The sequence below is a fragment of the Cryptomeria japonica genome, chromosome 2 (assembly GCF_030272615.1).
Source record: "Cryptomeria japonica chromosome 2, Sugi_1.0, whole genome shotgun sequence".
Lineage (NCBI taxonomy): Eukaryota > Viridiplantae > Streptophyta > Pinopsida > Cupressales > Cupressaceae > Cryptomeria > Cryptomeria japonica.
The window spans coordinates 588490905-588514304 of record NC_081406.1 but is presented as its reverse complement, the minus strand read 5'-3'; the positions used below and the strand labels follow the sequence as shown (position 1 = coordinate 588514304).

Below are 23400 nucleotides of genomic sequence, written 5' to 3'. Positions count from 1 at the left end.
ACCTATAATTCTAATATTTTTTGGTAAAAATTATGATAATTGGTCATATAGGTTCACAAGAGCTATGAGAGATAGTTGAAAATGGTTACACAGAACCACAAGATGAGTCTATTTTGAGCACTGATGAAATAAATAAACTTAGAGAAAATGGGAAAAAGAGTATAAGGGCTTTGCAGGTAATTGGACAAATATTGGATGATTCAGTTGTTGGAATGATTAAGCCAGACACTACAGTGAAGCAAGCATGGGACATCCTAGAGACGACATATCAAGGTACTAGTAAGGTAAAAATTGCCAAACTACAAGCATTAAAAAGAGAATTTGAAAATTTGAAAATTTGCAAGATTCTGAATCAGTAGACTAATTCATATATCGTGTTACGGTTTTGGTTAATCAAATAAGACATAATTGTGATGGGCTAACAGATCAAAAGGTTGTAGAAAAAGTTTTAAGAAGCTTGCCAAGAAAATTTGATGCTATTGTCGTAATAATTGAGGAGTCTAAAGATTTGACTACATATTTTATAGATGAGTTGGTTGGTTCTTTAAAAAATTATGAAGATAGGTTGAATAGGAATGACAATACCTCATTGGAGAATGCATTCAAAACACAAATGACATTTGTCAGAGGCAGATGAAGAGGAAACAAACAGGATTCAGAGGAAGAGGAAGAGGAAGAAACAATTATCAAAGAGAAGAAATAAGGAGTCCATATCCAGGAGGAAGGAGAGAACAAATTTTAGCTCAAGGGGATGCAATAACAATCAAGCATCACAAAGATATGACAAATCAAATGTCTAATGTTACTACTGCAAGAAGTATGGTCACTTTGCAAATTAATGCTGAAAGAAACAAGCAGATATGGGAAAGAAAAATGCAATTTTTTTAGAGTAGTTCAAGATCTTTATTCATTACATGCCATGTAGCTCAAGAAAGTTCAAGTAATATTTGGTTTCTAGATAGTGGGTGTAGTAATCACATAACTGGAAATAAAGATTTGTTTGATAATTTGGATACTTCACTCAAAATAGAAATCAAATTGGGTAATGATAACATTGTTGAAGTCATGAGCAAATGTGCAATTAATTTGATAATAAAGTTTGGTAAGAAAACTATTCCTGTTGTTTATTTTGTACCTAGTTTGAAGCATAATCTCATAAGTGTGGGACAACTTATTCAAAAGGGTTATAGGATTGCTTTTGAGAATAATATTTGCACTATATGTGATATTTCCCCAAGTAACATGGTGATTGCAAAAGTTGAAATGACAAATAACATAATGTTCCCACTTTGCATGAGAAGTGAAATGATGGAGGAGATTGGAGCAACTTTGAAGGTATCAAATCAAGATCAAACATGGTTATGACATTTTAGGTATGGTCATCTAAATTTCAAAGAAATGTGTTTATTGAAAAGGAAGAATATGGTATGAGATTTACCTCCCATTGAAGCACCAATGAGTTCATGTGAAAGTTGTATTTTGGCTAAGCAACATAGAAGAAGTTTTCCAAAAGGAATGTCATATAGAGCATGGGCACTTTTAGAAATTGTGCATATAGATTTATGTGGTCCAATGCAAACACCATCATTAGGGGGGATAATTTATTTTCTAATAATTTTAGTAGAAAAACATGGGTTTAGTTTCTCAAATATAAATTTGAGACATTTGACAAGTTCAAGGAGTTCAAGGCATCAGCTGAGAAACATAGTGGATTATCCATCAAGATATTGAGATTAGATAGAGGAGGAGGATACAAGTCAAATGAGTTTTTGGATTATTGCAGGTATCATGGAATAAAGAAGTAGTTCACTACAAGTTATAAACCTCAGTAGAATGGTGTTGTAAAAAGAAAGAATCAAACAATAATGGAGATGGCAAGGAGCATGTCGAAAGAAAAAAATCTACCTAATAAACATTGGGCTGAAGCAATTGCTTTTGCAATTTATATTTTGAACAGAAGTCCAAAAAAATTTGTAAGGGACATGATCCCACAACAGACATGGAGTGGTAAGCATCATAGTGTTTCTCATTTTAGAGTATTGGTTGTATTGCATATGCACATGTGCCTAAATAAACAAGAAGAAAGTTGGATAATAAGAGTGAAAAATGCATTTTTATTGGCTATGATGAACAATCTAAGGCATATAAGTTGTTTAATCCTATAACCAAGAAAGTCATTATATGTAGAGATGTTGTATTCAAAGAAGAAGAACTTTGGAATGACAATATAAACAAGACAATTACAGATGCAACACCAATACCATATAATGAACAAGAAGAAAAAGACCAAGGAGAACAAGGAGAACAATCAAATGAACAAGGAGGAAGCCCACAAGGAGAAAACTCACAAAGACAAGTTGAGCAAAGAGAATAATCAAGTCCAAAAGTAAGTAATGACTCAAATCCTACACTTGCATCAGTGAGACCAAAGATTAGAAGCAAGAAGACTAGAAGTTTGCAAGAAATTTATGATCAAGGAGATACAATAGATTTGTAATCAAACTTTTTTTTATTTGCTCAAGATCCCATATATTTTGAAGATGCAATTATGAAAAAATATTGGATAAATTATGCAATGAATGATGAAATGGACTCAATTGAGAAAATTGACACATGGGAATTACTTGATTTGCCTAAAGATGAATGCAAAGGTGTAAAATGGGTTAATAAAACTAAGTATAAGCCAAATGGAGAAGTTGACAAATTTAAGGCAAGACTAGTAGCTAAGGGATTTGCACAAGAATATGGAGTTGATTATAATGAAACATTTGCACTTGTAGCAAGACTTGATTTTATCAGAATGGTACTAGCTATTGCAACTCAAAACAATTGGAAGGTTTATCAAATGGATGCCAATCAACTTTTTTGAATGGGTATTTGAAAGAAGAAGTTTATGTGGAGCAAGCACCAGGTTATGAGATAAAAGGCTTTGAAGAAAAACTTTACAGGTTGAAGAAGACACTCTATGGATTGAAGCAAGCACCAAGAGCATGGCACAATAGGATTGATTCATACATGATGAAGAATGAATTCAGCAGAAGCACTAGTGATCCTACACTATACATCAAGGTCAATGAACAAGGTCAGATTTTGATCGTTTGCTTGTAAGTTGATGATTTGATATTTACAGGTAATCTCTCTATTAACATGTTTAAATATACAATGAAGAAAGAATTTGAGATGACAGATTTGGGTTTGATGAAATATTTTCTTGGCATTGAAGTTACACAAAATGATAAGGGCATTTTCATTTGTCAAAGTAAATATGCAAAAGATGTTTTGAAAAGATAAATACAAAGTTGTGTCATGTTTCAGGCTAACTTATCAACACAAGTGAATTTAGGTAATTCTAACTAAAAATTAATTTTAGTCAAACATATGGTCTATATAGATTCATTATAGCTATAAGTTATATATGGACCACAATTTTTCCAAATTGAAGTGTCTACTAAATGTATATTTTATACCACTTTGGGTCTAATTGCCAAAAAAAAACAAAACAAAAAAAAACTCGATGTTTCAACAACTCCTACTCTTATAAATAATATTTTCTTTGAAATGTAAAAATACCCTTTTATAGATCTATAAATGAATTTTCCAAAATATATATCTTTTAATATTTTAATTAGTTTTTAGATTTTATATTTCATTTTTATTGAAAGTAGGTCATGAGCACTAAAATATAAGGTTGATTATCTTGTCAAGGAAAAACACTAAAATTTATTAAAAAATATGATGGAGTAGAGAAAAGAATCTATGTCAAGATGATATAATTCTTTTCTAATTTAGATAAATAATTAAGAAAAAAGCTATTAGGAATCGAAAAGAGTTAACTTTTCAAATTTATTGAAAAATATATATTTATAAAACATACTAAAAAATACATCCATGCACTAAAGTTTCAAGTTATCAATATACACAAAAAAATACTAAATTATAGTGTTTATAAAATACTACATTTAAATATTTTTTTAAAATTTTGTTAAAATTACAAACATAAAATACACAAAAGAATATAAATTTTATTAGTTTACATCATTTCAAAATTCAAAACATATATTTCAATTTCTATTGATTTACTTTAAAAATTTGGATCAACATTGACCATTTTCTTTATAAAAGTGTGACACAACTTTGTACGTTACCCTTACACCCGTGGCAATAGGCACAAAACCAAGTAGAGAAGATAATGAGACATATTTTGATTCAACTATATTCAGAAAATTGGTTGGTAGTTTGATGTATCTCATTGCAACTTGGCCGAGATTATGCATGGAATTAGTTTGATTTCTAGATTTATGGATGCACCAAAGAATTCACATTGGCAAGTAGGAAAAAGGTTATTGAGGTACATTGTAAGAACTATGAATCATGACATATTGTATTCTACTTTAGATAATTTTCAGTTGGTTGGATATACAGATAGTGATTTTGCAAGAAGAATTGATGATAGAAAGAGCACATCTCAATATGCATTTCGTCTTGGAATAGGTGTTGTAGCATGGGCATCAAAGAAGAAGCCAATAGTAACAATTTCATCAGCAGAAGAAAGGTATGTGGTAGGAACATCGACAACATGTCAATCAGTATGGATGCAAAGAATCTTGAATGATCTAATGCTGATACGAGCTATGCGAGGGCATACCTGTGGTAGTGCTAAACCCCTCGCTATAAAAAAATCGCTCTTCAAAGGTATAACCAACCTTTCAAGTGGTGGGTGTAGGTCACGTAGTATTAGAAAGAAAGGTATCACTACAATCGGATGAATTTGTGTTCATGAGCTGGGGTATCCCTGGCCTGATTGACAAAGTCTGTAGCAGCTGGGAACTCCTTCATTTAATTGTTGACGCTGTAACTTGTTTTTGAAATGAACTATGTTTATTTTGTGCTTGTTGGCAAACCATATTTTCCCATCTATCTATCGAAGTGCTTACGCAGTGTGGCGCAAAAATAAGCAATCTTTCTACCTCCTCTGTTTAGTGAGTGTATGGTTTATTTCTGGATCGTTCTATCGGGTAACCAACCTAGTGCCTTTTTGAGCGTGATATGTTTGGTTCATGGTAATTGCAAAATGGATTTGTTTTCCGGGATGATTGAACCGTTGGATTTCAATTGCTCGCTTCAACGGAGGGCTTTAAGTTGCTCGGCCCCGCCCGTACGAATTGAAATGGGAAATGCGGGTGTCAGAGTCAGAAGCGGCCCTCCCTAGCCATCAAACAAAAAGGGGGGGGGGGTCAGAGGTTATTTCATAGTCAATTGGTAAACCTGCCTATTCAGTATTGAGTGCCCCTCCTTCCCCTAACTATGAAATCACCCGGTATTGACGGTTTGTTGTTCGGGAAGAGTCTAGTTTGTAGCCACTCACTCAATAACATATAATAAAGTCAATCCATAAAGAAGGGGTCAACTCCTAGGGTTGAACCACTTTACCTGTCAGGGGAGTAGCGGGTCCTCGGGCTATGTCGAGCTTTTCCTCCTCGCACAAATAGCTTAGGGAAGCCCACCTAACGAGGAAACTATCAGTAAAACTAAACTATTGGTGGGCTATTTACTAGAGTGTGGCCAAGCCCTCTCGGCTTGACTATCCCCTCACTATGTATGTTCCATCATATATGATGGATCTAATATTCAGCATGGGTGGGCACACCGGGAAGGACTTTGTGGCAAGCAAGAAACCTCCCGATGCGATGGTGCGGAAGGTATGCGAAAAGTTTGATGGTGAGATAGGTTACAAGTCTAACGTCTATAATCAATTGAATAGGAATGGAAGAGCTGGGCGGGAGCGGAAACAAACCTTGGGTAGGGGGAGTCCGGGGAGCTCGCCACCCAACAGAGGGCCACCCCCACCTAATGCAAATTTTCCACCTATGAAACTGCCTACGTATTCCTTCCCACCCACCTCCAATATATAGATATCTATATTCCCCCCAAACCCCCAACTTATGGGCTTGGCCTGGAACATCATTGTTTGTGTGCACATACGTTTGTGCACCGGTGTATTTCTGATGCCTGGGTGTAATGACCCCACCAAAAGGTTCACCTTGACCTTCACTATGTTAAGGTAAGTCATTCATAGTATTTTAATTATATATATAGAGAGAGAGAGAGAGAGAGAGAATGATATAATAGATTGGGCTTTCCCAAGGCATGCACCATACGTTCTTATGGCAGATCAACGGGCAAGCTTGTGACGAAGATCTTCTCGAGTGGGCGGCCCATATTCAAAATTGGTATGCATACTAGCCGGTGTGAGATCCACATATACTATATTGATTACGCGATGGCAACGTGGATCCATTGGTTTCTACGGGCTTGGTCAAGGGTATAGACTATAGGTAACCCTACGGGCCAGGGTATATACTATAGTATAGGTTACCCTCCCCTATCGTAGCCAAAGCAAGTATCGCTGATCTGCTTTTTGAGTCGATCTCTTCTGGAGCCTCGACTTTTCCTTTAAGTTATGAAGCACGGAGAAGCTTTCCTTACCTGTTCCAATCGAAAAATCCAATCCTCTGCCAGTCGTGTTCACGTGAAGGAGAGGAAAGAAAAGAGGATAGAAATATACCGACTAAATTAGAAAAGCTTAGGTTCGGATAGCCTCTACGAGGCGAGCTCTGCAGGAGATAGCTAGTCCCAATGCATTAATCCATGAATGATCGGTAAGGCTGTCGCCTTCCCTCACCCGATCGGTTCATAGCCAAGCTAGACTTATCCATAGACCTAGGTACGCCATGTATTATATTATATAATGAGGAGGAAAGGAAGTACTACCTGTTGAAGGAGTAAACGAGTCGATGTATTACCAGTGGAAGGAGCCGCCAAGCAGTCCCAGTCCCCGGTCGTGGTTCCTAGTCACAGTTCTCAGTCACAGTCCCCAGTTGCAGTCCTAGTCGAATAAACATATCCCGTCCAAGCTGAGTTTATTATATCCAAGTTCGAGCCTTCGATGGTTTCACCTTCTATTCAATCAAAATATCCCCGTGGAGAGTCCCCGATTTCCCTTCCCGACCTGCCCAGTCTAGTCAGTCACGGAGAAGCGGAAACGTGTGGAAAAGCGTGTGGATAAACATGCACCAATCTCAATATCTAATCAGTCACGGAGAAACATACGAAGAAGCATCCTTCCCAATCCAAATATCTCTCAATGCCCCAATCTATCAATACCTTAATCTCTCAATGCCCCAGTTGAAAAGAAAAGAACCACTAGTCTGCCCTTCTCCACGACCGCCTCCTCTACTACGTCGGTTGCTCAGTCAATCTATCCAGCCAGTCGTCTACGTTGCACTACGTTACACAGCGCTAACCTTTATCTGTCCAATCACTCTTCCATTGATCCCAAGCCTTATGGAGCCTTATCAAAGGAGTTAATTTCTATCCATTGATTCTATTCCCAAGTCTTATGGTTGAGTTTACCAAGTCTTAGTCAAGCCCTCACTCGAGGAGATCGAGGAGATAGCAAGCGTTTGAGTTTACTTATCCAACGAGGAGATAGCAAGCCTTCGAGTCAAGTCATGGAGTCGGTAATTAGTACGTTTATAAGTCATCCAGTACGGTTACTAGTTCGGGGACTAGTACGATTACTAGTACGTGAAATCCAATAAGCGTTTACACGAATGGATACGGTCGAATGTTTATGCTAGGTGATTACGTCAAGGATGGTTCAGTCCGGGTATTCATAGACTGTGTTATCCCTTTGAAGGAAGGAACCCAAAGATAAGAGATCTATGCCGAAAGGTTATCCCTACGATTATGGGTTTACCTGCTGGCTAATGTGTGGGTGTGTTCTTGACTACCGATCTATGTAGGCAGTACGTATTATTCCGGTCTCTAACCCAATGGAAGGAAAGAGAAGAGATCTATGTATGTAGATGGAAGGATGTATGCAGAAGGAGAGATCTATGTATGCAGATGGAAGGATGGAAGGAAAGAGAAGAGATCAGTTAGGTCGTTTGGAAGGAAAGATCGAATGGAAGGATGGAAGGAAAGATCGACTGGATGGGAGGTAATGAGTTACGGTAGCCTAGAACCCGCACTTAGCTCATAAGGTATAGAGGAAAGGTATAAGGAGGAGGGACTAGACTTAGAGGAAAAACTACTCTTTTCTAGGCTATTTCACTCTAGTGCGGAAGTGCAGAAGTGATGTGGAAGTGGAGTTACCTTCCCTCCTACTAATGGCTAACAGTAGGATCCCCCTTCTCTTTCCTTATATGGGCATATCTCTTATCCAATCTTATTGGCATCTTCTTATCTGCATCTTCTTATCCGACATGAGGGTTCATAAGTGTGAAAGTATATAAAGGGTGGGTCCCAACGATACAATAAAGAATCTTCTTCCTTTTATGCACCTGCGATATGGAATAGCCCTTATATGATATTCTAGATATATTCTATTAAAGTCTCCTTCCTTGAACTATCGACCTTTAATCTACAACACCTCCTTCCTTATGGCTCCGTAATCTTTGATGATAGCTACTTCTGCCAGTTAGTAATCTCTGATGGTAGCTACTTCTATTGTGCACGACCTAGTTCTATCTGATGATAGGTCCCTCTGTCCCAGCGCACCATGGAATAAGGGCCCCCATGTCATGTGCTGACCAGGTCTAACTACTAACGGTTCACGAGGCATAAGGGCCCACTATATCTATCTCATGATAGCTCCGAAGGGTAGTGATGTAAGTGATACAGTGTAAGTGAGACAGTTGGTTCTCCTTCGCCTCGCAAAGAAAGGTAAAGAGATAGGGTAGGGCGGGACTCTATGGAGCTATGTGCTGAGGTCGGCTTAGGTGCCAATTTGTTAAGCAACGTAGATCTATGGTGTATTACTGCCCGTCCTTGAAGAAAGTGGATAAAGGGTCGGGGAATGAAATAGATTTGAAAAAAATAATGACCCCCAAACTACTCGAATGGCGGGTTTTAGATAATAGAAAGCACGAGAGGGTGTTTTAAGGTGTATATGGAGTGACTTATTTGATCTGGCTTTATGCTATCTCTAGTTACCGACATGAGACTCACGAGGAAAAAGAAAGTGCCTTACACAGCCTTGAGCTTCCCTCACCCATATGGTCTTGCAGTCAATCCCTCCACATTTCATAAGCAACTGCCTTTCCACCCAGTCACGTAACCCTTCACTAACCCTTCCTAAGAGCCAACCTCCCTCCAACCCAACCTGCTTGACCTTACTCTCCCACTTGGTCGAGCCACTAAAGTCCTCTCCCTATCGGTCGAGTGTATCAAGTACCAGTCGAGTGAGACCCTTAACAGTCGAGTGTCTCATGACCCTTCCTTCGGAGCCTTAGTGAGAGTAGGGGCCTGACCTTCCCGTAAGCCTTACCGGTTTTCAATTCTTTGCGCCTTGCTTGCAGCAACCCCCTTCCTTCCTTACAGCCCTTACTTGCTGAGCGAGAAGGGCCTCGAGAGGGAAAAGGGGGACCCTAGTAGTTCCCTTCCGGAAACAGTCCTGCCATCCATACAGCCTTTCTTTCCAGAACCATCTGTCCCTTGCCTACTTGATGAAATGGAGCTCCGTCTGTCCTAGCACTCAAGGCGCATAAGACCGACTGAACCTCGTCCAGTTCGAAGAAGGTGTCTGGAGACTGATAATCCGTGGTTTTTGGGGTATCCTAGAGGGTAGGGCCGGGTCCGGGTTGAGTGGTGTTGTGGAGTGAACCTTAGCGATCGATCCAAAGGAACATCCCTATCTCTTACTACTTCACTTAGCTAACGAACTAAGAAAATGGGAATTCTACCGGTCGTCACCATTAGGGGTTTCCATCCCACCAATAGGTCTGGGTGGTTTAGGGGTTTGGTTCTTTGGGTCGACGCCATTGGACCTGAAAGAAGTAAGTCAAACTCTGAAGCAGCCCCGAAATGAATGGCACTGGTGTTTTCCCATATAGACAGCCGGCTAGTCCAGACGGCCTGAACAGTAGGTTTCGGAAACAGAACAGACAGTAAGCGGAAACCAACAGCTAACGTATGACAGTTATGCTATTTATATTATCGAAATAAGACTAGACAATGAAACGCATACCTGACTTAAGGGAGGCCTATAGCTACTAAGGAGGCAGGCAGAGAGCGAGCTCACTTACTAAAGCAGCTTAGCTCGATCGTAAGTAATCTCGGCTATTTCTGGTTCCCAGCCCGACCGAACCCCGGCCGACAGACAGTGAGTCATCAATGAGGCGGACAGATAAATTAGATTCTTATTCCTTCTGCAAGCATTTCAAGGCACAAGCGTACGGGAGGTAGCCGACGCTCGTGTAGAGATGATAGATTTCTACACTTTCTCGGAGTTGTGGTTCCTCTAGATCTATAGAATAGACTCGGTTATTACAGATAGAGTATTATTATCTAATAACGAACTATCCATCCTCTCCCTATCGGCTCCGCCCCTGCGGGCAGGCATAAAAAATGGTCATTCCTACATCACTCGGTAAGGAATTTTGGACCGGCCGGGGGAGACGTACGACCAGGGAGAGCATGGGGAGGGAGCGTGATCTACAGATCTTAATAAAGAAAGAAGGGCCAGAATGAAACAAAAGGGATAACCACATCCGGCTCTGTGAGAATGAATGTCAAATGAGATTATTCCTATCTCTCTTTATTCATGCATGGGGGGATGGGGAGGGAGTATGCCAATATGATCTCCCAGCCAGTTGGTACTTGTGCGCTCATTTCACTCACTAGACTCTAGATTAGATCTACCCACCCTCACTCAGTCCTATTTCGTATCTAAGAAGTGAATGAAGCTCTTCCCAGGTATCTAATGGTGAGATTTATCATCTTACAAGGGCCAATTAGGAATATGGTGCAAAAAGGAATATTCCTAGTATTTTAAAGGGAGGGATTGAGGGTGAACAAATGATTGATATTACTTTCTTTATGCATGCGCCACCCTGAACGGATGAAGGAAATGAGTGAGGCATGCGTATTCCCAACCTCCCACCCAAACCCACAATAATATCAAATAGGGCCCTATCCAAGGCTTCAAACAATTCTAGTTGCTACTGGTTATGGCTTTCTCGCCAACTCTGCACGCCCTTCATTGACAACAAAATAATAGACAGTAACAAGAGAGGAAGAGCCCAGAGAGGGCTAGTCGCGGATCGAGGAAGATATAGTTTCATGTTCCGAACCGGGCAATCCCACTGATACCATGGGCAGAAGAAAAGGTAGCTTGATCTGAGGCAAGAGCAACGAGCCCTATATCTATATCTCGGTTCTTGACCCGGGTATCCACCAGATCCTACAGGACAAGCCTCAACAGGGTCTTCTCGCTACTACTGCCACGGGATAAGGCCCCGGCTTATCCACAGCACTGAAGGGTTTAGTAGGTTTTTCCATCAGTGGTTTCAGTAGTTCACCTACTCGGCTGCATCCCCACCTGTACCAGGCCCCCCTCGCATACCCACCAGTGGTTTCATCTCCTCAGCCTTAGGTAGCAGGCAGAGGTAGAACCCGCATCAGTAGCAGATCTAGCAACAGAGACAACATAGGTGAGGGGAGCGGATCGGGCCCCATGTATGGCAGTAGAGCCAGTAGCATCTGGGTAAGCACGGGCTACGACATCACATACAGGTGAAGATCCCACGGGGGCGAGTGCGCCAGTAGAAGAAGTGGCATTCTGCCAGTTCCAATAGTAGATCTTATGGTTGACCCCGATCCAGTCGATGATCCTTCTCGCATCAACACCATCTGTTGATTCAATAGTCGATCTAGCATCGGTACCAGTAGCGTCGGTAGCAGCTCAAGGCCCCGGTGGGGTTCACCCAGTTCTTTTCGGCTTATGGGGAATGACCAGTTGACCGAGTCTTAAGTGGAGTAGGATGGGTTTGGTATCTCATTCCTCTCGCAGTTCACTACTGTTGAGAGATAAAGGGTATTCTTCCCACCGTGCTTCAGGATACTGATTTGTTGTTTTCCATTAATGACTTGGGCAGCAGGGTGGGAGGCCCCTACTATTCTAAGGCGGGTGGGCCCTACTATGAATAGGGCAACTCTAATTAGAGGAGGGCCCCTAGGGGTGGGTGGGAGGAGGAGGCTATGGGGCTTATAAATGAAAAGCAATAGTTCCTATTCTAGCCCCTTACTATTCTAAGGCTAGTGTCATTCTAGCTTATTTTAGCAGGCTTATGAATTTACGTTAGTGGGGTTGGGTGGGGGGCATAGTACATTTGGCGGATTAATGCCCCTACCCCTACCCCTATATTTTTCTGGGCTATAGGCTATGGGTGTGGGCCCCTCCTTATCCCCTGCGCTGATTAATCGACGAGGTAGATAACTATTGTCAAGAGGGGGGTGGGGGGCATAGAATTAAGTTATTCTAGCTTAATCTAGCAGGTGCCCTACCCCTACTATTTGAAAGGTAAAGGCCTAAACTATGGGGCTTATTAATTAAGAGGAAGGTAAGGGCTTCGTTTCACTCAAGCTAAGTCTCTCTACTAATGCCGGAGAGGATAAGAGGCAATAAACGATGCAGGCTCTGATGAACCATGGTTTTCCCCTTAGAATAGTAGGGCCCACTTCCAATTGGGTTGGTTCTCGCTTTTGATGGATGTGGCTTGCTTGGTCGAGGAGTGGAAATGAGAAACATCAACTCGAGCGGATCCAAGCCTCCCCTGGTTATTAGGGAAAAGATTCGGATGTGATTGGTTCGGTGCGTCAGAATTTACAGGCATGCATGTTTATTCGACTGAATGGGGCACTACCATAGAATTGTAGGGGCCCCCCCTTCACCAGTGGATTAATTAAGATGTGTTTAGTTCAGTGCTTTCCGGTGAGAACCAGGATTTGAACATCTAGAACATCAATTGATCGCCCCTCGACCTCCCTGCACTCTACTTGTCTTCATGCTACCGATTCCCCGGCAAGACTGCTTATCATCTCAAAGCCTCCCCTTGGAAAGCTGGGAATGGAAGGAGATTTCAATGAATTGATAGCTGGAACTATGGGCCCACCCAAAGTTCCCCTACGGGCCGGGTGGGAGGCCCCTACAATAATCTACCTACCTGTGCATGCACGGGGGGGGGGGTAAGGGGTGCTATTCGCCAGGGTAGTTTCTCTTGACTTGCAAACAGGATCGAGATCCGGTCACCAGTTCCGGTCTTCTCCGGCTTGAACCAGTTGTTAACGCCTTGTATTCTGCTGATGGAAGTAGAGTGATTTCAGATGCTGGGTGATGGGAAAAAAGCTACAACATTCGTCGATTTATGTCTTCAAGGTGTTCATCAGGGTGTTCATGGGGCCCTACTATTCTATGGTAGGCGGAAGGAAGGTCGACTAAATTCAAGTAAGTAGGGCCCCACTAACTCCGACTCTTATGGCCGTAACGAGAATAATCCATCGGCATATAGCTTAGAAAGTGAGCCAATCGACTACCAGAATTGGAATGGGAATTAAAGACCCAACCCTGTATCGCCCGTAGGGAGGGAAGAAAGAATGGATGGTTTTATAAGAAGCTTTCTTTGTCTCAACCGCCCTACAATCAATCTCATTCTCATTTAATTATTACTAGGTCTAGGCAAATGATTGCGCAATAAAGGTACCATCCATAACGAAACTTGCTAAACGTCAAGGAGGGAAGGAAGCATGACAAATCCCAGTGGCTAGTTATCTGGCTTGACTCGACCGCCCGGGAACCCTACCTACCATAGAATTGTAGGGGCCCTCTTACTAATCAGCCTATTAGACCGATAGTTGACCGCATCTCGATTCTATACGTAACATGCCAACAACTATCTCCTCCCCCCTACCCATGTGTAGTATAGAATCGAGAATAATCTAAAAAAGGCGAATAGTAGGGGGCCCTACTATCTATGGGCATGTTACGTATAGAATCGAGTGCAACCTCTAGCAGGCCCATATAATTTTAGGGCCTTCCCCTTACCCGAGGGTTGGGGTAGGGGGGAACCCTATGATTCCCACCCACCCCCCTTAGAATAGTAGGGGCCCTCGCGTCTCCTCCTCCCACCCCCTTCGCGAACAGTAGGGGGCAGCCACCCCCCGGGAGGTATATTATCATAGGGGCTGCCATTAATTAGCTTGCTAGAGTGACGGAAACTATAGTTCTATTCTATGCCCCTACTATTCTAAGGGGGGTCGCTTGAACAGTAACTCCAATTGGAGGGGGGTGGGCATGTGTAGTATAGAATCGAGCCCTATTATTCTATTATTCAACTCTAATAATAACATTAGATTTATTTTTGCCGCCCTTAATACCATTAGCTTTTCACCCTGGGATAATATCCGTTCTAATATCCATCCTATCCTTTTAATAGATTTCTCAATAAATGTTGATGTTCTACTTTCCTTTTTGATTTCGCCTCACTCCTTCACTTTAGCACAGATATGGGACCCATATAATATCTGGCCTATCACATTGTGGGCCAGCGCCGCTTTCAATAAAGAGAGTCTACATCATTAAGAAACCGTTGCTCTTTCTTTGCAGTGATCATTCCCTGTATGTTGCAGCTCCAACACATGATTACTCAGCTTAACCAAAAGCTTGATGGACAGATCTTCATTACAAAATACTAATCTACCATCCATTCTCCATCAGCAGCCTATAGCTCCCTCAACATCTTCCAGCAGCGTACTCAGCCTCTTTCGTAGCAATTCTATATAGTAGCTGCAACCCAGCATGGAGCAGTGTTATCGGGTTACGTCATAGAGTTTCCCACCTACTAAGGGCATGAGCATGAGGTCTTCTGCGAAGCACGCCCCTTACGGACTACGGTCGAATAAGGTAAAGCCCAAATCTCGGGCGCCAATATATGAAAATTATCCGAATTTGGCTAGTTGTGTATAACTTGTTTGACCTTCCTTTATCCGCCTATAACTTATTAGTTACTGATGAATTGAACAAGGACCTTTATAGGCGGACGGGTCAATTGATAGGTTCTGGGCCCTTCTAGGGGCTGACTTCCTTAGGTTGTGGGCCCATACTTTGATAGACTGTTAGTTACCCGATAATATTCTGTCTCCCTTAACAGTAAAGGTCTTGGTTAGTGAAGGTCCTTGATCTGTCTCCCTTATCTTTAGGCAATCAAGAAAGCTTTATGGTCTTGGTTAGTTATGGAAAGTTTATCGTAAGAAAGAATACTTTGATCTAGTCTATCTGAACTAGATGGCTGAACTAGCTAAACTAGATGGTCGATCATTCCCAGCAATAGCTATAGTAAATAGTGGAAAATACTTGGTTATAAACGGTTTGAACGCTCAACCGACCATCGAGAGGGAGAGGAACGTAGTTGCGAAGCCCGACGCAATAGTAGGCGAGGTTCTTTAGACACGAAGACCTTAGGGAGAGGAAGGGCGGCGACAGGAGTAAGCTTCTTTCTAGTCACCAACATTCATTATCACCTTCTTTCTCATGCCGATCACTATCCCGATCACTCAACTCCGAATCTTAACCTCGAGGATTTGGCTCTGCAGCTCGCAACACGGTCAGAATATCGCTCTCTAGCACGCCCTTTCAAATAGTAGGGCAGCTCTAGGTCCGGAACTAGTAGACTCCGCAGATGTTGAGTCAGTTGGTTCAATCGATTCTGTTGATGGACGGTGACCACTACTGTAATAGGACATACCGCAGTGATGGAGACAACCTAAACAAGAGGGGCAACCTTATTTACTATCAGAATGCCGAGAGGCAGTAACCACCTTAACAGGCACCCTTCTATTTGAATAGCTTAGGAACATATGTAGCATTAGCCCAAGAGGAGCCTACTACAATCTATTGTGACAACAATTCAACCATTGCACTATCAAAGAATCATGTTTTTCACAAAAGGACAAAGCACATTAACACTAGATATCACTTCATTCGTGAGTTGGTGAACAATGGAGAGATAATCCTACAACATTATAGATCAAAAGAGCAACTTGTAGATATATTCATCAAGGCATTAGCACAAAAACAATTTGAGTATTTAAGAGAAATTTTGGGCATTGTAAATATTGATGTAATTAGTTGTTGATAATAAAAATTAGGGGGGAGTGTTAGAAATCTAAATATAATTTCTACTATAGATGTCTGCCTATGTTTTTAGAATATTCCTTGTGATGGGTTATTGTAAATATATTTTTATTTTGTTTTGTATATGTCGGCTCTCTCATAGGTTCTAGAGTTTTCTTATTGCCTTTATAATATTATATAAAACATATTGTAAATCATTTTTATGCAAGCAATACAAAAACCAGTTTTATTGTGTGCCATAGTACATTGGTATTGATTGTTTTTCTTCTGTCCCTGCCCACCTATAATCCACATATTTCACCCAACTCGCAATGTCCCTATTCTTAAATATATTCGTACAATGTGAATTTGATTTTAAGCAATTTTTCACTCCCAATAATATGTGATGTATCTCGTTCACAACAGAATTGGCTTAATCATGGAGTGTGGTGGTTCTTTTTAATTAAGATAAGCATCCCGTTCCTGATTTCTCATAATTAAGATAAGTATCATGTTCTTGATTTCTCATCATGAATGCTGACATTGTAAAGCAATTGTTATACTTTTGAATACTGACACTTTCAATGCTAAAATCTATAAAGTGTAAAGAGTGAAAATATGAAAAATTAGAATAAAATGAAGCATCAACATAATAATTTATCTTATGGCATTGAGCTTTTCCCTTGTTTCTTATGGCATTGAGTTTTTCCCTTGTGCTAAGGGGTTTTTTGTTGCCTCCTTTACCTCTAGTCTTGAGCGTGATTTGATTTTGGGAAAGCTTTGGACTTGGGGGGATCACTCCCTCTCTATCAAGCCCTGGACTCTTTCCTTCAACCCCCTTACAAAATCCCTCTCTGTTTGTCTGGTTTGGGTCTGCCTGCCCAATCTCCCACTCCATTTCTGGTAACATTCTTGTTTTGAGGCCATCGGTAACTCCATTTGCAGCTTCTTGAAGGTTGATGATGCCACGTTCTCCATGGGTCATTCTACATTTGCTTGCCTTTTAATTGATGTTGATTTATCTCTGGCCCTCCCTAGGGATGTGGTTCTTATGGTTGGAGATAGGCCTTGGACCCAACCGTTGGATTATGAGGGCCTCCCTTTTCGCTATCGAAGGTGCTTCTCAACGGACCACCTTGCTTCTGACTGCTTTCTGTCTCATTGCAAGGGTGCTGCTACTTGGTGGAAAGATGCTATGGAAGATCACTTGACAATTAATGCTTCAGATTCTGTTTCGGTTAATTCATCACATGATGAGATGCCCCTTACTGCTGATGAAGGCTTGGTTGATATTACTATTGTGGCGGATCCTTCCCCCTTAGCTCTTGCACCTGTTGCTCTTGCTCCTCACCTTCACTTTGCTCCTTGTGTTGGTTCTCTTGGTGCTGCTCCGCTGCAACACCTTGTTGCCGCTCTACATCAGCAGTCTGGCAGTGACCCTGCAAGGTCTTCCTCACTTGATTCTTCTTTGAAAGTCCCTAATGATAGTGTTGCATGGATGGTTGTTTGTCGTAGGAGGAAAGGAAAATCTAACCCCCTTTCCCAAGCCCCCCCTGGTCAAGTTCCGGGTTTTTCTGCCCCCTTTTGATTTGGGTTGGGTTGTTGATGGTTTGACAGGTCAGTTTTGCCTGTCCGACTTTGTTCTTTTGGGATTTGCTCCCCTCCTGGTCTTTTTAATTTCATTCGCCTTTGGCTTTGTAAAGGGTCAACACCCTCCTTAACGCTTCTTTTTTTGCAATAAAAAACATAATAATTTATCTTGGTGAAACTTAATATGAAAAAAAATGAGGGGAGTTAATTCTCTTCATCTCCATTATAATATTATGTAAGATTTACGACTGAATTCAATTGATCTTCCATGAGTAAAATAGAATTTCAAGAACATACAATGCCCTAAATAATTACTGAAGGAAACAAAAGTATCATGCATCATTGAATGTATTTGTTCAATTGACCTAGATTCACTTTTGTATTAGCCAATACAAAGTGTTTAGTTTATTTATACAATCAAGTGAGCAGTTGAATTATACAGCGTGAATCATTAATATCCATGTACGGATGGAATCCAAGAATCACTTTAACTTCAGCTAAATGGGAAGTTAAGCTTAAAATGTCTGGAGGTGTTCACATCTTCTAGGATTACCGAAGGTGTATATATTATTGTGACATGCCAAAGACATAAGATGTTAGGGCTGTTATTTTTGGTCCATCAGTGAAGTCTAATCTTTGGTTTTGTGGATGGCAAGAATCTTCTGCTCCAAGTCCTTAATTGTATTTTTAGATAGGGTAACTTGAATGTCAGGGAGTGATTGTATTGTTGATAGGTAGCATGAAAGTTGGGGAGTTTGCTTGTTGGAAATTCCATTGGGTTAGGTTAAATATTGAAGTGTTATAAATGACTTTTCATTTGTGCATGAAAAATGAAGATTATGGAGGGTCCCCTCTTGGATGGCTATTGAGCTTTTATCTTGAGAAAGAATGCATTGGTAATGTTGGAATGTTAGGAGGTCTTGATCCACATCACCTGTGGATCACCTACTCTATTGTGTTTGTCAGATTTATTGTTTTATTGGAAGGGGATAAAACACTCCCTACTTTGATTACCTTATCTCTTAAATTAGATAAAAGGGTGTGACGGATTGTCTATAAGGACTCCCCCACTGCTTTGCCATAATCGCCTCATTGTTGGTTGTGTATGAGCAATAGGATCAAGCAACCTTTTGGGAGGGAAAAGGAACATTTTCTATTAATGATATATGCATAGTCCTTTAAAATCAATATCAGAGACCGAGAGGAGCTTTGTAGCGAGAAGAAATTTGATGAAACTAGGGGGTTTGGGGGAGACTCAAGTCAGGCCTTCGATTGAAACGTGAAAGTTGTCCAACTAATTAAAGTTAAAAAAAAGAAAAGAGTTGGGAGAGAGGCTTCTTATGTTCTTTGTTAGGGGTCCCACAGATACTGAGAGGGGGGGGTGAATCAGTATCTAACCGATGATTGGAATTTCTTAAGTTAAAACATGCAACACATAATATAATAGTGTACCGGTATGCAAAAAATGATGCAATAAACAGAATAAAGAATATCCACATGAAAAGTACACCATAACACAAGATGTTTAACGAGGAAACCCGGTGTGGGAAAAACCTCGGTGGAATTTGTGACCCACAATATTCACTCATTGGCCAATAAGAGAATATTACTTACAATAGGGGTCTGCACATGCAGGAAGGCCAACTGCCTAGAGCTTACTGCTCAATGGGAAGTCACACTGACTTACAATAAGGATTATACAAATCCAATAACTTGTACCGCTTTACAATAACATCTTCAATGCTAGATTCAGTACCGGTTCCTGCTCTGTTCTTTACATATACCCCTTGACCTATATTTTGCACATTAAGTCTGCCTAATATTTTTTTTTATGCTCCTACATCACTATTACAAATGTCTACAATGATCTCCTTTATATATAAGAGTCATTTTACAATTTACCAAGTTGGCTTACAATAATAAACAAAATATTGTATAACAAAAATCCTGTCGGCCTCTGTGCCGGTATACTTCTTTCTTCTGTGCCGGTGCCGGTGTAGAGTGTGATCTGTTGATGCCGGTGTAATTCTTTACCGATATAATGTCTTGCCGGTGCCATAGGATTGCAAGGTTGCCATCAATGACAAAATCTTCAATCACATACAATGTCTCATTGGAGTGTGCATATGCCAACAATCTCCCCCTTTGGCATTGATGGCAACACTCATGAGAAATTTCAAAAAGTGTTCAAAAGTGTGCAGTCCAAAAAATGTTACCAAAAAATGTGAGAGCTCCCCCTGAGCATATGATTCCTTTGTTTTGAACTTTCTCATCCCACTACTCCCCCTTTGGTATCAATGACAAAGGTTGTCAAGATGTCAGTATTGTTTGTAGTTTCATCTATCCATAACCTCAACCTTGTAGCTGGGTAGTTATAATCTGAAAAAGATCTCCCAAAATTAAGTTTGTACTATCCATAAACTTCTTATTATCCTTTATTGTTGTCTCAGTTCTCTTCACTATACCAGTGAGATGCTGCAAATGCTCTGTAGGTGTTTTGCTTCCCTGTGTTAATGCCTCAAAAATTTCCTTCTGCAGAAATGCTAAATAGTCCAATCTTGGACTTAGTTTAGATCTCAAATGTTTTGCCTTTTTATTATCCTTTCTTTCTCCCTTTCCAATTTGAGTAGTTCTTCCTCAAAATTTGCTATCTTGACAAAGTTGTCTGCAAGTCTATTTATCTCATCCCATACCTTGCTTATTTTCTTGTCAATATCTATAGTCAAAAAGTTTGTTTTACATGTATCTTTATACAGATTTTTGTATTCTTTCAACAAATTACATAGTTCCGGTAGAAGTGTGTCAAAATCTCTATGTTCTTCAGTTTTCCTTCCTCTGTGATTTCATTTTTCTTCTTCTGTGCTGGTATACTTCTTTCTTTTGTGCCGATGCTGGTGTAGAGTGTGATCTGCTGATGCCGATGTAATGCTTTGCCGGTATAATGTCTTGCCGGTGCCATAGGATTGCAAGGTTGTCATCAATGACAAAACCTTCAATCACATACAATGTCTCATTGGAGTGTGCATATGCCAACATTCTTATGATTCTAAACTTGGCATTAAAAGAGAGACAACAACTAGAAATGGTATTTTTGTCAAAGAATCAATGGGAGGGACTGTTCAGTGCTCCCTGGGGTGTTTTAGTTTCAGCCTACCTTGATTTGTCTTGTTTCTTTTGTTCCTTCGATTTTATGCCTGCATCTGATGTATTTAAGCATCTTTTGATGTGGTGTTCATTGTTTGTTGTTGCTTTGCAGTCTTGTGTAGGTTTTATCAAATTATCACTCTTATTTTATAAAAACAACATTCAAATGACATTAAGATTATAAAAGTCAGGTTTTAGCAAATTATCATTATTATTTTATAAAAACAACATTCAAATGACATTAACGTTATAAAATGATAGAAAAAAATTATAGTATAAAATGCTTTGAATCAAGATGATCCAAGTCAGTTAGGTCTTTGCCAAAATAAATCCATAAAGTTACTCTTTTAACTAAAGAAAACTAATAAACACATCTTAATAAGTTATACATATACAACTTTAGCTTAATTGACATTAAATTCTGTCTTATCCCATTGTTTTGGAACTACCCTGAAAATTAGCTTGGTCTTCTCACCCTTGCCCAACAACTTCAATGAGACCATTGTCCAAAGTTTAAACATCTTAGATTCACATAGTAAATTCCTCAAAGGCTTAATAACTATTTTAATTGTCTTCAATTTTTTCCTTTTACGATTTTGAGGGGTGATTTTCTTCTATAATTTCTTCTAATCTTAGACCACCCTTCGTTTGACAGGTCTGTTTGACATTTACATGCACTCCTGACGTTGATACATTGGAGAAGATGGTTGAAAACTACGACCTCTCCACCAGGCTAACAATTATAACTCTAATTAAATTTTCTATGTTACTTCTTTATACATTTCAAAGCAAATCGGTTCAACAAATAATTATTTTGGATGTGTCTATTAAGCCAAGGATAGGGAAACACCCTTGGCCAGCTTACTCTTGTAGTATGATGGAGATGATTGTGCTTAATTCTGCTGTCATTGTGTAGTCATCATCTGAGTCAGAAAAGGTGGCAGGATTGATGCAAAAGATACAGGTCACGGAGAAAATGGTTAGGTAAGCTTACAACGGCTGCATGCCTAGTATTGTCTCTTAGCGTCTTAGTATCTTACAATGATCTAATTTTCACGAAGAACACAATTTCGTTCTACTTTTCTTGTCAGGAATTTAAAGGGGGAGGAACTTTCTTCTTTGGGTCCTGATGACTTGGAGCAAGTGGAGCACCAGATTCAACTAGGAATGAATAGAGTAAGAGCGAGAAAGGTAGCTCTTTTTCATGTTGTTGCATATTGGTTGTTCTTAAAAACAAGTATATTTTGGATCATTTTATTTAAAATTTAATGAAGTGAATCTTAACAAATTAATGGTATTAATGTAAAAGGAATTGCATATGGTAGTTGTTGGAATGTGAAATCAATATGGATCTCATCTAGTAACTTTTGTATGTGTCATATATGTAGTTGATTCATACTTACTATATTTAGTAAGTTGTTTTCAATTAAGATTTTGCAATCGATTGTTATATACTATTCAAAGTCATGTTTTGAAGTACAGTTCTGAGATTGTTGTAACTCTGTAAATTCCTGAAAATCAATATGAAATGTATTTTATTCGTGGTTGTTTTCTTGATATAATTTTACCAAGATTTTCCACGTAAATCTGAATATTGTGTTATTATTCTTCTCTGCAATTTTTCACACACTCTTCGTGCGCATGCACACACAACACCAATTGTGGCATCTGGAATTTCCTTTCTTCAGCTTAATTGATAACTGTTAGACTATGTGACAGAACCAACTTGTGGAGGAGCTCCAAAGGAGGGTAAGAGCAATATATAATCGATCTATAATTTGAAATTATATGTATAAATATTGAACATTCATATCTAGTTTTTTCTTTGTTAATTCATTGGTTAAAGTAATTCTTATATGTGAATCGACTCTCAAATGACTTACCGTTGTAATAATTCAGGCCAATGACTTGCAAAACGACAATGATGAACTACACAAAATGGTACGTACTGGAATAGCTAGCAACCCTTGGCAGCAAAACTTTCAACAACCATGGCAGAGGTAGATTCTATTCTTCCGTTATTTAAATTTTAACAAATGTAGTGCTGACTGTTTGCTTTGGATCCTATTTCCTTTGAATCCTTTTTCTTGGTATTTTGTCTATGAAAAGCAAATATAGATTTAGTATCACTTGAAATGAAACTTATCATCGAATTGTATGAATTGTTTGCAGAAATCATTCATTGGTGCGTCTTCCTGAGCAAGAGCATCGTCGCACCGTACTGAAAGGATGGCGGTGATCTAAACTATTTATATACAAAACAATGCGGTCATATTTCATTGCAACTATTTGATGTAATAAAGGAACTAGTTATAAATGCTTCCATGTTATAGTTGAGGAGCCAAAAGGTCATGGATAGATAATCCTAACGTTTCAAATATTTTTCGATTTCTATATATAATTTGTTTTTTCTTGTTTTATAAGATGAGAATTTTTTTTAAAGATTTTGTATACGTTTATTTGTTAAAAATATGATTTGCATTTTTATTAAGCTTGGTTCAATATTTTAAAGATACAATAGAAGTGATCTCTCAAATGTAAGAGCTTGCTAAATTGAAATTAGACTATCAAAGAAGGTTGGTTCCTTTCCAAGTCTAAAAGCATGGGTTGATCTGATTGAATAGAGTTTAAAACTAATGATTCCTTTTACTTTAATCTTTCTAAGAGACAAGGTAGAGAAAAGGTAGAATTTACTTTAATGATTCAAAGAGAAA

The 23400-nt window shown here is 39.6% G+C and overlaps 1 protein-coding gene across 1 annotated transcript in view; it reads left to right on the top strand.

Moving 5' to 3' along the window:
- The window catches only part of LOC131873746 (truncated transcription factor CAULIFLOWER A-like), a 36288-nt gene extending 13259 nt beyond the window's left edge, over positions 1-23029 (top strand). The window contains exons 3-9 of the mRNA XM_059216931.1: positions 1961-1973; positions 9207-9225; positions 21619-21670; positions 21778-21877; positions 22406-22435; positions 22586-22686; positions 22859-23029. Of these exons, the coding sequence (XP_059072914.1) occupies positions 1961-1973; positions 9207-9225; positions 21619-21670; positions 21778-21877; positions 22406-22435; positions 22586-22686; positions 22859-22925 (382 nt within the window). The 3' untranslated portion in view covers positions 22926-23029. The remainder of the gene's footprint in view (positions 1-1960; positions 1974-9206; positions 9226-21618; positions 21671-21777; positions 21878-22405; positions 22436-22585; positions 22687-22858) is intronic.
- The last annotated feature ends 371 nt before the right edge of the window (positions 23030-23400 follow it).